Raw genomic sequence first — 20,515 nt, 5'->3', positions numbered from 1 at the left:
GTGAGCTGTGGCATAGGTAGGATGCTGCGTTGCTGTGGCTGTGGCGTAGGCCAGCAGCTACAGCTCCGAAGATTTGACCTCGTGCCTGGGAACCCCCATATGCTATGAGTGCGGCCCTAAAAAGCAAAAAAAAAAAAACAAAAAACAAAAAAAACAAAAACACCAAAAAAGTTGAAATTGCTGTCTACATCTGTGAACAGCTTGGATAATATCCTTCTAGACTTCATTTACATATAAATGTACCTATGTATATATTTTCAAAAACATAAATGCAATGATACTATAGGTATCACTAATTTTTTTCTCTTGACAGAAATTCAAGACACTGTCCTATGCCTATAAATATGGGTTGACCATATGCTTTTAAATAGTTATCAAATATTCCATTATACAAAAAATGATTTACCCAATATTCTATTTTTAGGCATTTAAGTTGTTATTCTAAATATTAAGTAATATTTAGTAGACATGTTTGTATTTACATATTTGGACAATGCACAAGTATAGTGAACAGTGAGTTCCTAACTCAAATTGCATGATATATTGGTCATGTAGTACAAAACACAGAAAGTAAAATTTATGTTAAAATTCATTACAGAAATAAATTTCATCCTGAGGCACTGAGTAAGAATAAAATGGAATTTTTTATTTTTTAATTAATTAATTAATTAGTTTTGTCTTTTGTGCTTTTTTAGGGCCGAACCATGGCATATGGAGGTTCCCAGGCTAGGGGTGTAATCAGAGCTGTAGCTGCCGGCCTACGCCACAGCCACAGCAACACCAGAGCCTTAACCCATGGAGCAAGGCCAGGGATCAAATCCGAAACTTCATGGTGGTTCCTAGTTGGATTCGTTTCTGCTGCGCCACAACAGGAACTCCTAAAATGGAATTTTTGCCTGCCTGAGAGGAAAATACTCTCGATGAATAAAAGCTATTATGTTTTGCTGGCCCTGGGTTGGGGGATGTCTGGTTACTACATATAATCATTATTTTCTTTGAATTATGTGTTCATATCTTAGAAGCCTATCTATCATTTAAGGATTCCCCCTTCATGAAATCTTTTGTTTGTTTATTTCTTTCTTTTTATGGCCACATCCCTGGCATATGGAAGTTCCAGGGCTAGGGGTCGAACTGGAGCTGCAGCTGCCAGCCTACACCACAGCCATGGCAACATGGATCCGAACCACATCTGTGACCTACTACGCCACAGCAGGTGGCAACTCCAGATCCTTAACCCACTGAGCTAGGCCAAGGATTAAACTGCATCATTATGGATACTAGTTGGGTCCCACTGAGCCACAACGTGAACTACCCCTTTCATGAAATTTTCATTCCTAATCAAAAGTGCTATCTTGGAGTTCCTGTCATGACTCAGTGGAAACAAACCCAACCAGTATCCATGAAAACGTGGGTTCGATCCCTGGCCTCACTCAGTGGGTTAAGGATCCAGTGTTGCCACAAGCTGTGGTGTAGGTCACAGACACAGCTGGTACCTGGCATTGCTGTGGCTGTGGCATACATCAGCAGCTTCAGCTCTGATTCCACCCCTTGCCTGGGAACCTCCATATGCCTTGGTTTGGCCATAAAAAAAAAAAAGAAAGAAAAAATGCTATCTTCAGCCTCTCTGCCCCTTAACAGCTTGTACCAAACTTGAGTATTTTTCACACTCTATCTCATACTACAGTTACGTATATATACAATATTCTAGTTCTTTGGATGACTGAAACCTACATAGTGGCAGGGACCAAGCCTCTGCACCTATTTAAGCCTCAGCTCTAACCAGAGATGAAACAAAGTGAACACTGAGAAACATTTTTTCAACTGACTGAATGTACAAATACGTCTTGAGAAATACAGTGATTTACATAATTACAAAGAGTTAATTAGGGCTAGTTTTATTGTTAAAAAGGAAAAAAAAATCTTTCAAACTAACAATAAGTATTTGACCAAATTAAACAAATTGTCTTTAAAACATTGAGAGTAAGTTTCCTAAACACACTGAAAGCCAGGTCTATCATTTTACCAAGTGTCATATTCCTGATGAAAGGCACTAAACGGACAAGAAGTTCTGAGGTCTACACTTCTCTTCACCCCCACCACCACAGGCTGAGCAACATGGAGGTTTAGCACACTGTATGTCAGAGTTATATCTCCTATGACTTATTAAAATCGACATGACAATTTCTAGAGTAACAAAGCCATCCACTATTAACACCTAATGATGCCTCTATCTTTTTTCCAGTTGTTTTCCTCTTGAGGTATGGATAAAGGACATTCATTTCTTGAAATGTTTTACTGAGAGTAAAGAGCCACACATGGCAACAGGCAATGGAAACATAAAAATAAGTAACTAGAGAGGCAGACAGACAATTATTTCAATATGCTGCTCTGAGTACAGACTTTAACAGTTGTATGATCAATTTGCTCCAACTTTGTTCCCACACATTAAATGGCTTTCTCCAAACTCCTCCTTACCTAACCAAATTCTACCTCAAGGCTCAGCTGCAGTTTCTCCTTCCCTGGTAATCTTCCCAGGAATCTTCCCTGGAATCTTCCCAGCCCAGGAAGCTTTTCTCACTCTGGATACATAATTAAGAGCAAGAGCCCTGTGGTGAGCAGATAAATTAGCGGCTACATAACCTCACTAAGACTCATTTCTCCAAAGGTAAAATTGAGATAATAATTGTACCTACAATTAATTGTTCATGAAATCTGAATGAAATAACAACTATAAGGCCCTTAGTTTAGTGCTGGCACATTCTGAGCCCTTAACAGACAGTAGGTGGTATATATACCACTCATTTAACAATCTATGAATGCTAGCTCATAAAATCCTTAGGGTTATTGATATTTTCAAACTGTTGCAACTTTTGTTTCCATCTCTTGCAACTTCACAGCTCAATAAATAAGTATGGATTATATATCTTAAGCACTGAAAGAAAGCTGTAAAATCAGTAGCTTTCAAAATTTTTTTGGCCACAACCCATAGCAATAAAGACATAACCAGTATACACACAACATATATATATAAGTGAAATAAAGTTCATGATTGTTCACCCCTATTATTTCCAAATTCACTCCAATAATTTGTCTAATTCAAGAAACCAAACCAAAACCAATCAGGACCTACTAAATTGATTTCACAATCCTTTGGTCATAACTTACAATATGAAAAATTCTCTATAAGCACTTTTAAATGAACATATAAAATATTATAAGACCCTCACAAACTAAAAAAAATTCAAAGTGAAAGTGTTCAGAGATTTGTCTACTAAATTTTGAGTTTTGGAGAGTTCTCTGTGGCGTAGCAGGTTAAAGATCCAGCAGTCACTACAGTGGCTTTGCTTGCTGCTGTGGTGTGGGTTCAGTCCCTGGCTGGGGAACTTCCATGTATCATGGGCATGGTAAAAAAAAAAAATTTAAATTGAGTTTTTCGAAAAAAATCATAGGAGTTCCCATAGTGGCTCAGCAGAAATCAATCTGACTTGTATCCATTAGGACACAGGTTTGATCCCTGGCCTTGCTAAGTGGGTTAAGGATCTGGAGGTTGTCCTGAGTTGTGTTGTCAGATGCAGCTCGGATCCCATGTTGCTATGGCTGTAGTATAGGCCTGTAGCTACAACTCCGATTCAACCCCTAGCCTGGGAATCTCCATATGCTGTGGGTGCAGCCCTAAAAATACAAAAAAAAAAACTTTTAAATCATATTTTTAATCACTCCTGAATTGTTAAATAGCAACTTTTCTCCTGCCATACACAAAAAGGGACCTCTGTTTGGTACATGTTAACAGAAATTTGACGTTTTATTTCCCAGGATCTCTGGAAGTCATCTATCTTCCCTTAGAACACAAGCTATGCCAACTGAACTCTTCAGGAATCTGCCCAAAATACAAACATTCATATACATTCATAAAATTTCTTGCTCTAAAAACTTCTATTTCAGCCTTGGTTTATTTATAAAAAGAAAATCGTCATACAGAGAACCAATTAGTGGTTACCAGTGAGGAGAGGGAAGGGGAATACAGGGGTAGGAGATTAAGTACAAACTATCATGTATAAAATGAGCTATACGGATATATTGTACAACACATAAAATGAAGTCAATATTTTATAATAAATATAAATGGGGTACTACCCTTAAAAACTGTGAATTACATTGTACACCTGTAACTTACATAACATTGTACATCAACTCTCCTTCAATAAAAAAGGAAAGGAAAGAGGTTCCTGTTGTGGCTCAGCAGAACGAACCTAACTAATATCCACAAGGATGTGGGTTTGATCCCTAGCCTTGTTCAGTGGGTCAAGGATCTGGCACAGCTGTGAGTTGTGGTATAGGTTGCAGATGCAGTTTGGATCTGGTATTGCTGTGGCTGTGGCATAGGCTGGCAGCTGTAGCTCTGATTCAACCCCTAGCCTGGGAACTTCCATATGCTGTGGGCGTGGCCCTAAAAGGCCAAAAATAAATAAATAAATAAAGGAAAAAAATAAAATTGCCAGGAAATGAAACACCCACACTAAACAGCCCAAAAATTACCAACACGTACTAGCTAGACTGTTACCGTTAGAGGATTATAAAGCATTTTCGATAATTTTTAAGCAACCTCAAACTTACATGACCTAAAACACTATTCTCAACCCATTTCACAGCTGAAATGGCATTAGTTTCTTCTTAGAAAGGGAAAAAGCATTTATTACATTTTTAAACTCTAAAATGTAGGGTCTTGGTATTATTAAAACAGCCAAATTAGCATAAAAAGGTAATGATCACTACCAAAATTTTATGGTTCATCTATCAAAAAATTTTAATGATACTCTGAAGTTTTTAATATTGTGCATTCAGGAGTTTCCTTTGTGGCTCAGTGGTTAACAAACCTGACTAAGATCCATGAGGATTCGGGTTCGATCCCTGGTCTTGCTCAGTGGATTAAGGATCCAGCGTTGCCGTGAGCTGTGGTGTAGGTCACAGATGCGTCTCAGATCTGGTGTTGCTGTGGCTGTGGTGTAGGCTGGCAGATGTAGCTCCCATTCGACTCCTAGCCTGGGAACTTCCATATGTTGCTAGTGCAGCCCTAAAAAGCAAAATAAAATAAAATAAAATAAGATAAAATTGTGCACTCGTTATTTCTTCCATTTAAAAAAAAACTGATACTCTAAATTTTTAAACACTAAATATTAAATCATAATAATTATAGGTTTATTTATTTACTTTCTTTTTGGCCACACCCGTGGCACATGGAAGTTCCCCAGCCAGGGATCCAACCTACATCACAGCAGTGACAAGGCCAGATCCTTAATCCGAAAAGCCTCAAGAGAACTCCCTAGGTTTATTTTTAAATGAGTCTCAAACTCCCTGATGCAACCAATACAATCTGCTTTCTTCTCTAATAAACTTTGTTAAACCCCTTTCCCCCACATCCTCTTGTGTCTGGGTTATGAAACATACCCGCTGTCTTCCTTAACCAAGATGCTCCTTCCCTCCAATTCTTTGGTTATGTATATACTTTCATTTGAACCCAGTATTAAAATAGATCTCTCCCAAAGTTCATTTTCTCCATTTTGACTGTAAAAGTAACAATTCATTAGAACTGCATAATGCTTTAGTTTACAAAGAACAAAAAAGTTAATTCTAACATTACTGAGTAGCTATGAATGTATACACCACTGCACTAAATGCTGGGGATGCAGGGAAGGATGGGTAAATATGGGAAACACTTCAAGAAAGCCCATAGTAAAGGGAAGATATGTACACAAAGAATAGAAAAGGATGAATAAGCGATCAAGAGAGAACGCACTAAAAGGGAAGAAATGCTGAACATAGGCCAAATATAGAAGAAGCCAACTTCAGGATTCCAAGTGGGAATATTTATAGTATGTGCTGCTTTTAACGTTTCAGTGGCTGGTCTCAATGAATGCAGAGGGTATTTCTTGTTGTTTGCTTGCTGTGGCTTTTATTACCATGTTCTAAGCTTGCTTTTCACATAGAACAAATGACATTTTGGTCTAAATTTGTACAAAGGTTAGAGGGAAACATAGGTTTGAATTCTGTATTAAAAGAATGGCAGTTAGGGAGGGAGATTCTCTAGAAAGAAATCTCACTTAATAGAAAAAAGATAATCCCAGATCCACAAGAGAAAAACTGGTTTAGAAGTTGTGTACTTATTCACCAGTAAATAGGTGTCTCTTAAAAAACACTGAGAATGTGCCTGTTTCACTTCAATTAAGAACATGTATTTCAAAGACAATTTGATTTTATAAGACTTCATCAACAGCACTTGGGGAAATTGCTTTTAAGTAATACATTCAGATCTCAGGAGAAAAATGAATAGTACCATTTTACTAATTTTTAAAAAACTCTCTCTTATCTCTTATTGCCTCATTACAAAGCATTAAAACATCCTAGTCAAAATGAGTTTTGGTTTTTTGTTTTGTTTTGTTTTTTGCTTTTTAGGGCTGTGCCTGAGGCTTATGGAGGTTCCCAGGCTAGGGGTCTAATTGGAGCTGTAGCCACTGGCCTACGCCACAGCCACAGCCACAGCAACATGGGATCCAAGTTCGTCTGTGACCTATACCACAGTTCACGGCAATGCGGGATCCTTAACACACTGAGCGAGGCCAGGGACTGAACCTGAAACCTCATGATTACTGGTCGGTTTCGTTTCCGCTGTGCCACAGCGGGAATTCCGCCGTTCCCCCCCACCACCCCCGACTGCATCCAAGGCATGTTCCCAGGCCTGGGATCAAACCCATGCCACAGCAGTGACCCGAGCCACAGCAGTATCCAGATACATACTAGAAACATTTATGAATGAAGAATATGTTTCCAAAAAAAGTTTGAAGGGGTGGTGGTAGTAAGACCATGACTGGCCATGAGTTGAAAAATTCCTGAACGTGAGTGATCAGTACACTGAGGTACACTATATTATTCTTTCTTCTCTTATATATGTTTATCTTCCAAAATTAAAGAAAAAAAAAAACATTTAAAGCAAAAAAAAAAAAGGGAGGGAGAAAAAAAGAGGAGGGAAGGAAGAAAACTGTTCCCATTACAATCATACATACAGTCAATGACAAATGAGACTATTGCAGAAATAGCCAGTTAACCAGTGAAGAGAAAACTGACAAGGTGTTTTAAAGGGAGTAAGAGAGGCCCCTAGAAAATGGGAAGGGCCTTCAATATTCTTTAAAAAATATGTTTGACATTGCTATGAAAAATCAAATGTGTGCATGTGTGGGGACAGAGGGTATGTGGACACTCTGTACTTTCTGCTCAATTTTGTTCTGAACCTAAAACTGCTCTAAAAAAATCAAAAGTGAAAGATTACTGTGCTATTATGCAACTTCATCAGAAAAATTCATGTTCCCAAAAATCACTCTTAATTCATTTACTTTTTTTTTCCCCCTACGGAAAATCAACTTTCTTACTACAAAATTTTGGATCCCATTTTGAGTGTCATCACTTAATAAGACAGACCTTTACTACTTTCTCTAACTTGTTCTCACTGATGAATGAGGTAATTTATCAAGAGTTCAAAATTCTTTTACAAGTAATAAAGCTTATACTCATTGTGTACGTCACCATTTCAATAGTCACCATTTCAATGCTCAAATATTAGATGACTTTTTAAAGTACATTATCTTAATAGACAACTAAGATTCAGTGGTTAGCATTTTTTTCTTCTCCAACACAGAGATACTGGGTCCTCCTGTGGTCACATATTACTTCCACAGAAGAGGTTAGTATATTTGATAACTCATATATCTTGACTAAATTTAAGTTCCCAGTTTTTGTATAATCTAATTAGTGGTTTAATCCAATCCCTATCCAGTAAGGCTACATAATGTTCTTAATAATAATTAGACAGGGAAGCTACAGTTTAATAAGCAAATGAAATGATTCCTCAGTATAATAGTCATTTCATTATAAAATAGTCTGTTTTCATTATAAAACAGAATATAACATTTTCTCTGAAACAAAGTATCTAAATTTGCTTCATAATACTCCTGATCCACATACTTAACTAAAATGAAAAATCTGCTTTAAAAGAAAAAAGAAATAGATGATTTAATTTTGTGTTTAAGATTTTGCTTTTTATGAAACAGTCTGCTCTGAAGTTTTAAGTCTGAAAAACTACTTATAGTCTATACATTCTCACTCTCCAAAAGAGGACTCTAAAGCTAAGAGAGGTTAAGCAAGACCAAGATGCTAACACTGGCAACACTAGGTACAGATATACCTCTTCTGAGGAGACCTCACTTCCTCCCATGAAAAGTCCAGAAGGATAGGGAGAAAAAGCAAGTTTCAAGATTACCTTTCATCAATTCCTTTCATTCTCTACATGGGCCATACAAGTTATTTACAGGTACCTTTGATTCAGTGTCCAGGAGCTGTCCTGACTGCTCTTTTCCAAGGACCAATAGTTTGTGCCTCTTTTCTCTAATTGGTTTCCTTGCTTCTAAAAAATGGTCTGATGTATTACATCACAAAATCTCTCCTGAAGAGCAGTACTAATACTTTAAACTGTACAAAAGGTTGTATTTTATCACAGGGCCAATTTTTAAAATACATAGAAATAACCTTTCTTCACAGAGGTCTGCTAAAGAGACCTGCAAGTCTTGAGAAGGATTGAAAGATAATTATAACCATCAAAATGAGATTAAAAAGTTAAAAAGGGTGTGCCTGAGTATCTCCTAGACCAGAACCCTACCCTGCCATGTGACACCCAGATTAGGGATGTACACTCTGGTACATCCAGTCCCAGTGCCTCTGAACAGCATTTACACTCTGCTCTTCTTTAGGAATGCACCTCAACTCTACAACTATTTCCAATGCTTCACAAACTGCTCAAACACTCCTTGATACACAGTGGCTTATGTGAAGCTCTATAGGATAAAAAATAAAATCATAAAATACCAGAGCAGGAATGTTTCTCAGGAATTATTTAATCCAACTTCCTTTTTCTTTCTGAACATACTGAAACACATGATTAAGGCAGCTTGCCCACAATCACAGAGCTACTGGGAGAAATTAAGATTTTATTTTCATTACTACTTTCCATTCTTATAATATGATCACTACTGAGGTAACAGCTATCATCACATGTTTTGGCATCATTTAGATGTAAACTTGTGCAACACATACAAGGTTTAAAAAACAACAAGCACAACTATAAACAGGTCACCTTAACGTGACTTAGGAGAAAAAAAACACATCCAAGATCACAACATGTCCCACCAAGTTCAAAATGTCTCATGGTGCAATCCCAAGAATCAGTTTGCATCATTAACAACTGTTCCAAAATAAAATTCTATGTGACGATTTCTTCTTTGTTATTTAGATATAAACGGTTTGGAGTCCATAGGTTATTAAGCCATGTAACTGCAATCTTGTCCTAAACACCAAGGACTGTCTCCACTGTAATTTTAGCCCTTTCTAGGTAAAGAAACATACCTAATAAACCAAAAATAACAAATTTCAGGTGTAAATTTGCCAAGCAAGATTAGTAACAATAAAAATGCCAGAAAACAGCATTCAACTATGCCTGAGTAGATTCTCAATTAATAAATCTAAATCAGATTCCTGTTCACACACTGGTATGTTTATATACTGTGCATTTCAAAGGAGTTGTCTGTGTCCTCCCAAATAGTTATTCTCTGGAAAATCTAATCCAAATGATTAAAATGAGGAATTACTGGAACTGATAAAGTAACTATATTTTTACTGTGTCCAAGTAACACAAACCTAGGAGGCTCACTTGAAAAATCATGTGAATTTTAATCATTTATAAAATAGTCTTCTGTTCTGACAAAAGTGGTTCCTCTCCCTGTTGCATTTATTTTTCCCCAAGTCTCCTATGGATCTTAACACCACAAACTTTACACTCTAAACAAGAAAACTGCTAACCCTGACACTTCATGGCTACTCTCAGAAAAGGGCAAAGTAAGTGTTTCAGTTTTGTTTTATAATTAAAAGGGTAATTATTCCCAATATCACTGCCAGGTGAAGAGGAGAAATTTGTCAGAGGCTTCCTAATAACTGGCAGATAAGAATCATCCTGCGAGGAAATGTAGAGAAGACTTGTATTACAAAACCCTGAGTCATCATCAGTTCACTCAGCAGATTTGGGTAAACACTGGATAAGTGACTTATGCCTTGTGTGTTCACCCACTCAGCCATAAGCACGAACATACAATGCTACAGACTTTATGTATAGTTAATGAAACAAGATATAGCAACAATTTTTTTTAAAAAGTTCTTCCGAAAAAAAAAAAAAGTTCTTCTGACACAGTGAAGACACATCTAGCAAATTAAGCCTCTAACCTTCCTCCAACTGTATTTTACTCGGTTTCCTCTAAATTTCAGTGGCAATATAGTTGGCAGCCAGTTTATGCAACAACAAAAAGTATCAAAAGAAGAACAGAACTAAAACGGATTTAAGTAATCTATAAGCAACTCAAAAATTAACACAAGCCCGATACCAATAACGCCCGGGACAGCCTGCCAGCTCTCTTCTCTATTTTCCTTAGTACCGCTCATTTCCAAAGGAAATGTCACAACAGGAGCAACATACTCTTTCCCGAGGTTCTAAGACTCAACATTCTCAACATTAACGTATAGTACACAGCTCAAGAATGCGCTGACGACTGATTTAAACCAATCCTTTCAATGAAATCCACGAAGGCTGAGAAGGCCCAATAAAGCAGAACCGTAAGTTCCCTATGGCCTTTTTCTTATTCAGAAAGTTAGTAGACACGAAATAAAGGACAGGAAGAGGCAGGGACCATGGGGGAAGAAAGAATCGAAGGCAACACCAGAAAAAGCCGAATTGCTCACCCAAAGACCAATCTTCTCCACTCGCCCCGAAGTGGGCAAAGGTCCAAGAAGGACCCTTGGGGACCGCTCACCTCTTTCCCCTGGGAGCGCAAAGCCCTCTCGCTCCCTGAGGCCCCGAATGCTGGAAGACAACAACACGAAATCTTGGGGAAAAGCAGCTGCGGAGGACGTAATGGGCTGGTGAGGACCAGGGAGATCCCACAGGAAAGTGTTAGGGAACCTTGAGTGCTACCCAGGCTTCGGTCGCGGCCCTGGGACTACTGCACAGAGACGATCCGCCCTAACCGGACAGAGATGAGAGTGCAGGGGTCCGGTGCCCACAAAGAGCCGTCCCCTCCCGCGGACGCCCTCAAACCAAGCCTTCGCTTCTAGTCCGTTCCGCAGGCCCTGGAACACTTACGTGGAGAGTTTCCTAGTCCAGAAAAGGCCCCCGGGCCACAGCTCTTGGAGCTGCACCGCCCGGCCCAGGTTGCTTTTGATCTGGGCCAGCTGCAAGTCGGATTCGGCGTCCAGCTGCTCGGCGTAGGGCAGCAGCTTGTTGTAGACGATCTCCTTTTGCGGGACGAAGCCCCGCGGGTTCGGACTTGGACGCCCGCCCGGTTCCGAGGGATCCCCGCCGCCTGCCCGTTCGGCCGGCTCCATGAGCCCAGGGACAACCCCCCAACCCCCTCCCACCCTAACCCTCCCCGGCCCCCACCCCTCTCCGGGCTCCGCCTCCTCCGCGTCGTCGTCGCCCTGCGGCCGCCGGCGGCCCGTAACCCTCTGCCCTATTGCTGGGCTCCCTCCCCTGGCCGGCGCGCTGCTGACCCCCGCGCGGTGCCCGGTTCGTTGGCGGCGGCAGCGGCCGCTCAGCCCGCTCCGCACCGGCTCGGCTGGTGACGCTGCAGCCGCCGGGCCCGGAGGTTCCGGACCGGCCTCAAGTCACTTCCGGGGCGGGGCGGGGTGGGGAGGGGCGACGGCGTCGGAGGAGGAGGTGGCCACAGAGAGAGCCCAGCGGGTAGCGCCTTCCTCCCAGTGGGCCGGGCTCCGAGCCCCCACCCCTGGGCCTCAGCGGCCCAGCGCGAGGCTGTCCCGCCGGAAATCGAGTCCGAATTCCAAGTTATTGTCCTTCCTCGCCTAGGGTCTCGCACTGCTTGCGGCTGCCCTCGGGAACCGCTAGTCGCCGTGGCCTCCGATGAGACAGTCGACGTAGTGCCCCATGCCGAGTTTATGGAAAAACCTAGGTACTCTATCCGTCCCACTTGCTGCTTATCGATTTTTTAGTGACCCCATTAAGCCATTGTCCATCTGGCATTCTTTTGGCCGCCCTCATTCCAAAGAAAAGAGTTCAACATTCAGCAAATATTAATTGAACTACTACTGTGTGTCGGACACTTATTTTAGGCCCTAGAGTTAGAAAGTTTTAGAGCACCTGGTTTCTGCGCTCCAGGGGCTTTACATCGCGTGGATCTCTTGATTAGAGAATATGCAATTACAAGACAATACTGCTAGATAAGTACAGAATGTCTTGGGAACACCTAAAGATGACTTCACACTGTATTTCTGGGAAACTTAAGATAGTTTCCTAGAAATTACATGTAGCGTTGAGCTTAAGGGTTAAGTGCCGAACCGATTAGAAAAAGAGAGAGGAACATACATATATTTCAGCTGAGGGAGCAGCATAGGCTGCAAGCCTGCATTCCAGGAATTCAAAGTTCAGAATGACTACAGGTGGTTAGTAGAGAGGGGAGTAAATTACTGAGACTGAGAAGGACATGCTAGGGAGTTTTTAGAGCTTTATCCTTTTTTTAAATTATTTATTTATTTATTTATTTATTTGGTCTTATTTAGAGCAGCTGCGGCGCCATATGGAAGCTCCCAGGCTAGGGGTGGAATCTAAGCTGCAGCTGCCAGCCTATGCTACAGCCACAGCAATGCAGGATCTGAGCCAAGTCTGCAACCTACACCACAGCTCACGGCAATGCCAGATCCCCCACCCCAACCAGGGATAGAACCTGCGTCCTCATGGGTACTAGTCAGATTTGTTTCTGCTAGGCCATGACAGGAACTCCTAGAGCTTTATCTTAAAGGCAACAAGAAGCTGAAAATTGATAAGCATAGAAGAGGCATTATATAATTTATGTTTTTGAAGAATCACTCGGGGTTTGTGTGGAGAATGGATTAGAACAGATAAAATTGGAAGCTGGTGGACCCTTTAAGGAGATGTGACTTAATGGTGGCGCTCATGTCCGTTGAAATGCCTGCGCTTGGTAGTTGATTGGACATGAAGAGTAAAATAGAGGGATGAGTCAAGACAATGTAAGATTTCTGGCTTAGGAAACAGTATATGGTGAAGCCCTTGAATTAAGAGAACACAGCAGAGACAGCTATGGAAGCAGAATGCCTGAAGGATGGAAAAATATTTTGGTGTATGGATCAGGAGGGTCATCTGAAATGGGATATGGATTAGCATATAGGTAGAATGGAGGGAATGAGATATAGAGTATTGTTAAAAGATAAACAGGCGGGAGTGCCCATTGTGGCTCATTGATAATGAATCTGACTAGTATCCATGAGGACTCAGGTTCAATCCCTGACTGCAGTCAGTGGATTAAAGATCCGGTGTTGCTGTGAGCTGTAGTTTAAGTCACAGTCACGGCTCTGGATCCTGCGTTGCTGCGGCTGTGGTGGTAGGCTGGCAGCTGCAGCTCTGATTCGACCCCTAGCCTGGGAACTTCCATATGCTGCAGGTATGGCCCTAAAAAGACAATAAATAAGTAAACAGAAGCATATTTAAAAATTTAAGAGTTTATTAGAACAAAAATTGGAATTGGGCAGTGGGGAACCAAAAGTTGTTGGTTCGAAGCGCTGACAGGAGCCAGGGGAAAGACTTGTGTAGAGAAGATGCAGAAGCAAAGAACCTCTTTCTGACTGGTTCTCCTTAGTGTTTAGTTTCATAATCTTGAGGCATTTACACACAGATTTTGGTTTGCTTAAGTAGGCCACAGAGGCATTAGAGCCTTATTAGTCTGATGGGTTCCTTACTTAATTAATTTAACAGTATGAAAAGAATAGAGCCCTTGACCAAATGCTAAGAAACACTATATTTAGGACTGGACAGAGAAAGAGGAAAGAGCTTACAAAGAATATTCACAAGAAGCAGTGTGAAAGGTAGGCATTCTAGGAAAGTGGGGTTTTAAAAATCAGCATGCTTCAGATGGAGGAAGTGATTAACTATACCAAAGGTGACTGAGAGGTCAAAAGAAATGAGACAGGATAAGGGTTTATTACACTTATCAATGAAGCAGATAAGAATAATTTCAATGTAATGTAGGCATGGAAATCAGATTACAATGACAAAGAATGCATGGGAAGTAAATAAACAGAGACAGCAAAGATGGATAGCATTTTTTTTTAATAGTTTGGGGAGAACCAGAGAAAGCTAGGAAGGTAGCTGGAATGAAAAGAGGAATTTTTAAAGGTGGGATATATTTAAATACTGATGAGAAGGTGCCAATGGAGAGAGGCTGAAGATATGTGGGCGAAAATGACAGAGAGTGGGAGAGTGTGGAGTCATTGGCCCTTAGCAATAAACCATACTCTCCATCTGTTGTCAGAGGAAAGCAGGGGAGGACAGGTCCAGAAGCAGAAAGGTTTACAGATTTGGTGGCTGGAAGTTGGATTTCCTTCTGATGGTTCCTTTTTTTTTTTTTTTTCTTTTCTGTGAAGCGAGATATGGAGAATGATGAGAGGAGGTGGTGGATAGGAGATTTGAAGGAGATTGGAGAAGGTTTAGCGTAGTCTCAAAATTCAAAAAACTTAGAGGAACAGTTGTTTGGCAGTTAAGGATGAAAGCATGAGTTTACCATCATCTTTCTGCACAATTTAGTGATTTTCTCCAGTAATGTTAGCAGTCCAGGATTGTATGATGTACAGACCAGTATGATAGGATAGACAAAGAAGCAAGAGAATGTTATGTATGTTAGTGGTAGTGATGGTAGTGGTTTTAGCTACCATTTATTTGAGCACTTCTCTCAGCCTGTGCTTTATCTGCATTATCTTATTGAATAAGTAGAGATCATGGGGTCAAGAATATTTGAAAGAGAATGGTTAACATCTAAATTGGTTGAAGTCTGGAGTTCCTGTTGTGGCACAAGGGAAACGAATCTGACTAGTAACCATGAGACTGCAGGGATCCTTGCTCTCTTTCAGATGTGTTAAGAATACGGCATTGCTGTGAGCTGTGGTATAGGTTGCAGACGGCTCTGATCCTGCATGTCTGTGGAGTAGGCTGGTGGCAGTAGCTCCAATTTGACCCCTAGCCTGAGAGCCTCCATATGCCATGGGTATGGCCCTAAAAAACAAAAAATAGATAAATAAATAGATAAATAAATAAATTGATTGAAGTGTAAGAAGAGAGAAGAAGGCTGATGGAGTAGTGAGATCCAGGAACGCAGATCCTGATGAGGTGCAGCAACAGTATGAAAGAATTAGCCTGAGCAAAGGATATGCAAGAATATGAATGTTTAGTTTTAAGATTTCAAAAAAGCTATTCCAGGTAATGTCATATTTCCTGGGAATGGATGTCTGAACTGGAAAAAAATCCAAAGAGTTGTTGGAGCAAAAGAAATGAAGTCTCTTTCTGTTATTTTATGTGAGGTTTCATAGAAAACACTGTTCAGACCCCTTTTGGTGAGAGAGCTGAAAAACCTGAAATTTCTCAAAGATCTAGGCCACTCATCGTTGGAGACAGTACCCAAAGTCTGGGGTTAGTTCTTGGTCTTCTCTAACCAACGCCCAAGCTTTTTTTTTTTTTTTTTTTAATCTCTTAGAGCTCAGGAAACTCTGCCAAAGGATGCCCAGTATGCTTTCAGTCAGACCCTGAGGGAGACATTGGCTTCATATCAGACCCCTCTAGGAAACAGATTATTATCTCCCTTCTTGGAGGACCCAGAAAGTGCAGTAGCCCTTCATGGAAAATATTCTGAAGAGAGAGTTTTCTCCTCAAGGTGGAGGTATTGGCAGGGATATTTATCAATCACATATTTATATCATTGATATACTCATTGGCCCACTACTTAAAATCCGCTTATTAGTAATGGACAAAAACCACAAGTTGTTAGTTTTATACCTTTCCCTGCCTTAGTTTTTTTCTGTATATGATATATTTGGGCTGGGAGGTATTTTGACAAGAAGATGGATCTCTGTTGTCAAAGCATAATATTTAGAAGTATTTGATTATAGGCGTTCCCTTCGTGACTCAGCAATTAATGAACCAGACTAGGATCCATGAGGACACAGGTTCGATCCTTGGCCTTGCTGAGTGGGTTAAGGATCTGGTGTTGCTGTGAGCTGCCCAGTAGACCATAGACACGGCTTGGATCCTGAATTGCTGTGGCTGTGGTGTAGGCCAGCAGCTGTGGCCTCAATTTGACCCCTAGCCTGGGAACCTCTATATGCCGCAGGTGAGGCCCTTAAAAAAAAAAAAAAAGTATTTTATTACATTAGAATGACTTGTTCTAATATAATCAAATATTTAAGCTCCTGTTATGCTGCAGTTATTGAAGTCACAAGAATATTTGATCTGAGGCGCTCCCATTGTGGCTCAGTGGTAACAAACCTGACTAGTATCCATGAGGATGTGGGTTCAATCCCTGACCTTGCTGTTAAGGATCCAGCATTGCCATGAGATGTGGTGTAGGTCACAGATGCGCCTTGGATCCTGAGTTGCCCTAGCTATGGCATAGGCCAGCAGCTGCAGCTCCAATTCGACCCCTAGCCCAGGAACTTCCATGTGCCACAAGTGCGACCCTAAAAAGCAAAAAATTTAAAAAAAAAAAAATATTGAGTCTGAGAAATGATGGGTTTTTCTTTCTTGGTTCCTATATGAATTTTAAGTTTGAATTTTTCAACCAGGACTTCTTTCATGGAGCCATAGTATCCACTTCACCAGTTAAACAGGAGTATATTTAGAGTTCAGTTTTTGTTAAGAAGGAAATCAAAGCTAATGGAATTAATTCTTCTATGATTATTTTACAGTTTTTCCTTTCTCAGGCTTTTGCCATTTCACTGCAATGTAGCCAGACATAGGCTTCTTTTTATCTTGTGTTTCTTAGATCAAAAGACTCATTTCAATCAGTCATGCAAAATTTTCAGCTATTTTCACAATTTTTTAATTCCCCTTCTCTCCTTGTAGAATTCCCATTAGACATATGTTGTACTTTCTCATTCTAATCCCAATATTTTTTACTTCTATTTTGCAAGTCTTTGTCCCTCTACCTCATTCTGGATAACTTTATCATGTATAATACATAGAATTCTTAGGTCATCTATCTGGATCTGCTGTTAACTTGACCATTGAGCTTCTAATTCCAATGATTTTATATATATACAGTGTGTGTGTGTGTGTGTGTGTGTGTGTGTGTGTGCGCGCGCGTGCGCACATATATATGTATTTTTTTCCCTGCTGCCTTTGCAGCATACGGAAGGTCCCAGGCCAAGATTTGAATCTGAGCTGCAGCTGTGACCCCAGATCCTTTACCTGCTACACCACAGCAGGAACTCCCAATGATTATATTTTTTAAGTTTGGAAGTTCTCCTTAGTTCTTTTTTAAATCTCCCTATTCTGTTTTTCATTGAGTTTTGTTCTTTGTGGTTCCAGTGACTTCTTTTAATCATTTTAGACATACTTATTTAACTATTTTAGAGAGTCTTATTCAAACATTCTTTCTGTCATTTCAAATAATAGTGTACTATGTGTCTGTTGACTTTTCTTCATTATGGATCATTTAATTGTGTTTTATAACTTTTTCTATTATGAGATCATCTTCAGATGGCTTTTTTTTCCCCCCATGGGACTCCCAAGTGATCCAGAGCAATTTTTTGTTTTGTTGGCTTGCACCAGATCAGCAGGTCTACTACTAACCAATATTTATGTTCATATTTCAGGTATTATAAGCTTAAATTTCTATCCTATGCAAGTTACAGGCCTGGGAATTCAACCCATGGAGAGTTCTGTTTTTATACACTATTTAACTTCTAACTCCATTAGGTCAAGGCTTCAACTTCTATCCCTGTTGTTAAAACCCAATTCACTTGCTGTTTCCCGATAGAATAACACTAGCCTCAAGCTGATACAGAGTTGACTCACGCACTTAATCACTCTGGCTTTCCCTTCCTCTTTGTTTCTGGTATCTGGAGATTTTTTTCCTTTCTGTGTGTGAGGTCATCTATGGTTATCACTTGCTTTTATGTTTAATGTAGCATTCCTATATAAGAGGGTTATTGCATTGACCCAGTCTGCCATGCTGCTGGAATTAGAGACCTTTAAGGAATGAACTTCTAACTCTAAAATATTAAACATCATAGGAGCAAAAGGGAGTAATTTGGGGTAATTAAGAGGCTTTTTAAAATCCTCCTATCTCATAAGTAGCTGTTGATGTGTATCCATCAAGCTATAATTATTTTATGATTAAAAAATAGTTTGGAGTGCCCATTGTGGCTCAGCAGATTAAGTATCCATGAAGATGCAGGTTCAATCCCTATCATCACTCAGTGGACTAAGGGATCTGGTATTGCAGTGAGCTGTGGTATAGATTGCAGATGCAGCTTGGACCTGGCATTGCTGTGGCTTTGGCATAGGACAGCAGCTGAAACTCTGATTTGACACCTTGCCTGGAAACTTCCATGTGCCACAGGTGTGGCTCTAAAAAGACCCCTCAAATTTTATTTTATTATTTGTATAACACCTATTTGATATTTAAATGCAAAAAGGGGGTTTTCAACACAACTGAAGCTATTGTGTTTCTTCTTTTTGATAAGCTGTGAATAATGTAGGAGGTCATAGCTTCCCTCTATCAAATATAGTAAAGAAATGTATTTTTTAACAGTTGTTGAAGAAATTAACAATAGAGTCATTGGAGAGATAATAATTAATGTACAAAGACGACGTTCACTCTTTCCACCTACCCTTAGTTTTTACATGTGTAAATAGAACAGGCCTTGCTCATAAGCAGAAAAGAATTGCCTGCGTGAATAATATGAATAGCCAGCCAAACATACATTTTATCTGATGCTTAAAATGCTACCCTTTGCAGTCTTTTACTTTGTACTAAGAATCTCTTTTGGAGTTCCTGTTGTGGCTCAGCAGAAACGAATCTGACTACCATCCATGAGGACACTGATTCGATCCCTGGCCTTGCTGAGTGGGTTAAGGATCCAGCATTGCTGTGAACTGTAGTATAGGTTGCAGATGTGGTTTGGATCCCATGTTGCTGTGGCTATAGTGTAGGCCAATGGCTTCAGCTCCAATTTGACCTCTAGCCTGGGAACCTCCATACAATGCACATGCAGCCCTAAAAAGACCCCCCCCCAAAAAAAAAGAATCTATTTTGAAATAGACAGACTCAGAGTTCCTGTCGTGGCCCAGTGGTTAACGAATCCGACTAGGGACCATGAGATTGTTGTTTGATCCCTGGTCTCGCTCAGTGGGTTAAGGATCTGGCATTGCTATGAGCTGTGGTGTAGGTTGTAGACTTGGCTTAGATCCCACATTGCTGTGGCTCTGGTGTAGGCCGGCGGCTACAGCTCCAATTAGACCCCCAGCCTGGGAACTTCCATATGCTGCGGGTGCGGCCCCAGAAAAGATTAAAAAAAAAAAAGAGAGAGAGAAAAGAAATTGACAGACTCATAAGAGAGGTAATATATCAAATCCCTAGTTCTCCAGAGTGAATTATAAATTCATTAATTCAGTAAACATTTATTGAGTGCCTCCTGAATGCCATGTTTGAGATCATAACATGATGACACAGTACTTGTCCTCAAGGGGTTCACTGTCTAGTGGGTTGACAGACAAGTAAACAGATAAAATTGTAAAATTGTAACCAAAAATCATCTATTATCTTTCTGCCTCTTAAGATCTCTTGATAAAACTAATTTAGGAGTTCCCTCTGTGACACAATGGATTAAAGACCCAGCATTGTCTCTGCAGCAGCTGGGGTAGCTGTTGAGGTGTGGGTTAGATCCCTGGCCCAATGCAGTGGGTTAAGGATCAGTGCTGCTACAGCTGTGGTGTAGGTAACAGCTATGGCTTGGATTCTATCCTTGACGCAGGAACTTTGATATGCTATGGGAGCAGGCAAAAACAAAACACAAAACTTAATTTAAGGAGTTCCCGTCGTGGCGCAGTGGTTAACGAATCTGACTAGGAACCATGAGGTTGCAGGTTCGGTCCCTGCCCTTGCTCAGTGGGTTAACGATCCAGTGTTGCCGTGAGCTGTGGTGTAGGTTGCAGACACGGCTCAGATCCCGCGTTGCTGTGGCTCTGGCATAGGCCGGTGGCTACAGCTCCGATTCGACCTCTAGCCTGGGAACCTCCATATGCCGAGGGAGCGGCCCAAGAAATAGCAAAAAGACAAAAAAAACAAAAACAAAAACAAAAAAACAAACAAAAAAAAACCCAACTTAATTTAAACCTCCTATAGACTGTGAAAAATTCTATGCCTCATCCAGTAGTAGTTCTGTCAGTTTTAGAGGATGGGGCCTTATGTTTTTATGGTTACTTCTAGCTCTAAACTTTTGCTTCAGCTAAACTAGTTCTGTTTACCACATGACTTCTATTGTCCCTATTCCAGTACTGCTTTATCACAACCTTGGAACCTGGCTTTTTTCCTTAATTTCCATACAGCAAACCATTCACACAAGGCTG

At 40.4% G+C, this 20,515-nt stretch overlaps 1 protein-coding gene across 2 annotated transcripts in view; it reads right to left on the bottom strand.

Moving 5' to 3' along the window:
- Nucleotides 1-11,714, bottom strand: part of PSME4 (proteasome activator subunit 4) — a 106,293-nt gene extending 94,579 nt beyond the window's left edge. For both annotated transcript variants that reach the window (XM_047782086.1, XM_047782087.1), the window contains exon 1: nucleotides 11,231-11,714. In XM_047782086.1, coding sequence (XP_047638042.1) covers nucleotides 11,231-11,472 — 242 coding nt within the window. In that variant the 5' untranslated portion in view covers nucleotides 11,473-11,714. The remainder of the gene's footprint in view (nucleotides 1-11,230) is intronic.
- Nucleotides 11,715-20,515: the final 8,801 nt, after the last annotated feature.

The sequence above is a fragment of the Phacochoerus africanus genome, chromosome 5, assembly GCF_016906955.1.
Source record: "Phacochoerus africanus isolate WHEZ1 chromosome 5, ROS_Pafr_v1, whole genome shotgun sequence".
In the NCBI taxonomy this organism is placed as follows: domain Eukaryota; kingdom Metazoa; phylum Chordata; class Mammalia; order Artiodactyla; family Suidae; genus Phacochoerus; species Phacochoerus africanus.
The sequence above is the reverse complement of the archived record's forward strand: the minus strand, read 5'-3'. Positions and strand labels throughout refer to the sequence as shown.